The sequence below is a fragment of the Malus domestica genome, chromosome 08, assembly GCF_042453785.1.
Source record: "Malus domestica chromosome 08, GDT2T_hap1".
NCBI lineage: Eukaryota > Viridiplantae > Streptophyta > Magnoliopsida > Rosales > Rosaceae > Malus > Malus domestica.
The window spans coordinates 12894667-12898759 of NC_091668.1; the positions used below are offsets into that span (position 1 = coordinate 12894667).

At 37.6% G+C, this 4093-nt stretch overlaps 1 protein-coding gene across 1 annotated transcript; it reads left to right on the top strand.

Annotated features, from left to right (window-relative positions):
* Nucleotides 1-583: 583 nt before the first annotated feature.
* Nucleotides 584-3725, top strand: LOC103413666 (cysteine-rich receptor-like protein kinase 29). Its single transcript, XM_070826280.1, has 7 exons — nucleotides 584-1446; nucleotides 1740-1892; nucleotides 2043-2161; nucleotides 2244-2454; nucleotides 2594-2831; nucleotides 2989-3139; nucleotides 3256-3725. Exons 1-7 carry the CDS (start codon nucleotides 615-617, stop codon nucleotides 3580-3582), a joined length of 2031 nt encoding a protein of 676 aa, XP_070682381.1. The 5' UTR covers nucleotides 584-614; the 3' UTR covers nucleotides 3583-3725.
* Nucleotides 3726-4093: the final 368 nt, after the last annotated feature.

Genomic DNA, 4093 nt, shown 5'->3' on the forward strand with positions numbered 1-4093 from the left:
CAATCTTTCATATAATTTTTAATCCCTTGACAACGCATGAACATCATTTTCTAGTTCTTCACTATTACGCAAAAGGCCTGAAGCTGCGTTTTAATACTAATGACTACACCAACAATTTCAACACTCTAAGAACTTGGATTGGATTGTTTTAAGAGGTATGATTCTCTTCCCTCCTATTTCCATCCCCTTTCATTCCCTCTTTTCAAACTTTGTTTTTTGTCCTTTTGTCTTTGTAAAAAAAATAATTTAAGATAATGACGTGATTTAATCATAATAGTTCAAGTAGAAGACGAGGGAGGGAGATAGAGATTAATTGGACATAAATCCTCCTCCTAGTTTCAACTGCGTGAGCGAAACCTCAAAATGACCGCCAATATTGTCTTAGTCAGAAGCCACACCAGAGCTAAACCTTAAAATGACCGCCAACGTTGTCTTAGTTAGAAGTCACATTAGAGTGAAACCTTGAAATGATCGCCCTGTCTTAATCAGAAGTCACACCACACCCATTCCAATCAATATTTCAATTACTTAAAATGCTCAAGAACTCGAGAGAATATCCTTCCCATCGGCTTTTAATTAGCATTTATGCAGTTGACGATCACATTATTCTTGCCATGGTTTCCTCAAGATTAATCAGATTATCGTCCATTTGTATGCAAATTTTGTTACTCATCATCAACGTTAATTTCACCCAAGCCCAGCTTGGGCCTCATGAAATTCCAGCAGCCTACTGTTTTAACGGCAAGGGCAACTACACCACTGGCAGCATCTATCAAACAAACCTCAATAGCCTCCTCTCCAACTTATTCGATGCCAACAACGGCTACGGCTTTTACAATTCCTCCCTTGGCGAAAACAACGACAGAGTTTATGCAATCGGGCTCTGTCGAGGAGATATTACAAAGGAAGCTTGCGGTACCTGCCTTTCTGACACTGCAAACGGTCTCACGAAGAATTGTCCTAAGCAGAGGGAGGCAATTGGATGGTTACCCAATTGTATGTTACGCTACTCAAACCGCTCCATATATGGCATAATGGAAACTGATCCGGCTTACAACGCTTTCAATGTATACAATGTATCCACGGGCTTTGATGCATTCAATCAAGAGCTCTCTCGCTTATTTAATGGACTAGGAGGCAAAGCAGCAACTGGTGGTGATCTTCGGAAGGTTGCATCAGGAAAGGCAACCATTCCAAGTTCTAATATAACAATATATGGTCTTGCTCAGTGCACCCCAGATTTGTCTGAGCAAAGTTGTATTGATTGCTTAGAGTATGCTTCTGGAGGTCTTGGATCATGTTGTAATGGATCACTTGGTGTGAGAGTTGTGACCCCAAGTTGTAGCTTAAGATATGAACTTTTCCCCTTTGTTGGAGATACAAATGAGACACCACCACCATCCCCACCATTAGCAACACCACCGGCCAATACTGCGATTCCAGGAGGTATTACATATGTCAAGTCCCATTACTCTTTGAAAAAAATGGTTTAATTATTTGATATGCAAATTGGACATCTTGGCATCATTTTTCTATCCCTCCTTATTCTGAGTAATATGTCTGATTCTTTCCTTCGGATTGTAGAACCAACTAGAAACAAATTAATTTGTAACTTGGTCTCAAAGTTCAATAAATTATCATTCGTTATACCTAGTTATAGAAAGGATTTCGATAATTAAAAATTCAGGCCCATATATAATCCGATATGATCGGATAAGCTATATTTCTGATTTGTGCAGGAAAGAAGAGTGAAATTTCTCGGACTGTGATCATTACGGTTGTCACAGTTGTTGTTTCCCTGGTACTAATTATGTCGATCTGCATTTATCTGAGAGTGAAGAAGATGAAGGAAAAACTTGGAGGTAAGTTTAGATCAGTTAGTTTTTACTTCCCATGAAACAGAATGGCCTCATGGAACACCTACTATTGATATAAGAACTTAAACTCAAACATTAACATATATGTATCTTTTTAATTAAATATGCGTGCAATGGCCTTATTTAGTTTTTGGTTTCATATTGCTTCTCTCTAATGCAAAGAAGGAGATGAAATTCTTAATACAGAAGCCTTGCAGTTTGACTTTGGCTCCATAAGAACGGCTACAAATAACTTTTCTGAAGAAAATAAGCTTGGACGAGGTGGATTTGGTGCTGTTTACAGGGTAATGAATCGTATCACTAAACATGTCAGTTAAATGATTATTGTGAGAAGTAAGTTAACATTCAGATGGTGGTTGAATGCAGGGTAGGCTTTTGAACCAAGAAGATATAGCGGTTAAAAGGCTTTCTAGAGATTCTTCACAAGGAGATATAGAATTTAAAAATGAGGTCACGTTAGTGGCCAAACTTCAACACCGCAATTTAGTTAGGCTCCTTGGTTTCTGCTTGGAAGGAAACGAAAGGCTTCTTATCTATGAGTTTGTCCCTAATGCAAGCCTCGATCATTTCATATTTGGTAGGGTTGGGAACTTGGATTTCTGGTTTTATTTTGGAATGTATGGTAAATTCTTCTATGTACATGCTTTCCAAAATGCCTACACTGCTGTAAACGTCCTTAACAGTCATTACAAAAGTCTTCTTGCTTGAATGTGCAGATCCGGTCAAGAGCAGACATTTGGACTGGGACAGTCGCTACAAGATCATATTAGGCATTGGCCGAGGACTCCTCTACCTTCATGAAGATTCTCGTCTTAGAATAATTCATCGTGATATGAAAGCAAGTAACATTTTGTTAGATAGAGAAATGCAACCCAAAATTGCAGATTTTGGAATGGCAAGACTGTTTGATCTTGATCAAACACAAGGTGATACCAGTCGAGTTGTAGGGACGTAGTAAGTACTAGCAGATCTTGTATGGCTTATAATCTCAAAGCTCATGTCCTTTAACAATTCAAGTAAATTAAGAACACACAACAATATAATTTGGGCATGACCATGACAAGTTTCAAATATAATAAAAAAAGTTAAACTTGCTTTTGTTGATATGCAGTGGTTATATGGCACCTGAATATGTAATGCGCGGACACTTTTCTGTCAAGTCCGATGTGTACAGCTTCGGTGTGTTAGTTTTGGAGATAATTACTGGACAGAAAAATAGTTATTTCTGTCCTGGTGGGAATGCGGAGGACCTTCTAAGCTATGTAAGTAACACAAAGAGTTGAGCTATACATATCACTGCAATTTATTCAGATTAAACTAACGAATGAAAGGTCCTATCTGACTTTGTTAATTTCTAACTATTCACAAACTTGTGCAGGCCTGGAAAAGTTGGAAGGAGAACACAGCTTCAAATTTAATAGGTCCCATATCGAAGAGTGGTTCAATACCAGAAATAATGAGATGCATCCACACAGGATTGTTATGTGTGCAACCAAATATAGCTGATAGGCCAACCATGGCTACAGTTATTCTCATGCTTACTAGCTACTCTCTGGATCTTCCAGTACCTTCACAACCAGCATTTTATATGGATGGTGGCATTGAATCCTCATCTGATACGTCTTTGGGATGGAAGGATAATTCTAGTGTGACAAGGTTAGATCTGTCTAAAAGCAACTCTGTAGAATATTTGCTACATGGATAGCTTCGATTCCAAATTACAACTTCACTAGTTGATCGATGATGCAATGAAATACTTATGTTGTTGTTATGTAAATGTGATACCTTGTTTAGGTATGCAGTTTCTGATTAATCTTAAGTGATTGGGGTCAATTGGCCTTTCTTTTTTGTCACTCGAGCGGTAGTCTACAGTAAATTAAAGCTTATTTTTAAAGGAAAACTAATGAAAATTGCTTAAAAACTTTGAGTTTTAACGATAAGGAAAAAATAAAGGATAAAGTGAATAGTACCAGGATTGACTTTTTAGTGTAAAAATGTGGTTTTTCGTTAAGGTGAACAGTACCGTGAGTTTTTTGTTAAAACTCCCTAATTTTAACTATGCCCCTTGAAACTCGATTTTGGTCTTATCTGTAACCTAAAAGTTATAACTTTACTCACTGAAACTCAAAATTCGTTCCACTTTAACTTGTGTATTCTCTCTTCTTCCTGAAACTCAAAAGTCATTCAGTAGATCATATGTAGGATCCACTGCCCAA

What these genes read in the sequence shown, in the direction of transcription:
- LOC103413666 (XM_070826280.1), top strand. Translation starts at nt 615, where the DNA reads ATGGTTTCCTCAAGATTAATCAGATTATCGTCCATTTGTATGCAAATT. An exon ending in ATCAGTTAGTTTTTACTTCC is followed by an intron (nt 1,893 to 2,042) that starts CATGAAACAGAA and finishes AATGCAAAGAAG; the next exon opens with GAGATGAAATTCTTAATACA. An exon ending in CGGAGGACCTTCTAAGCTAT is followed by an intron (nt 3,140 to 3,255) that starts GTAAGTAACACA and finishes AAACTTGTGCAG; the next exon opens with GCCTGGAAAAGTTGGAAGGA.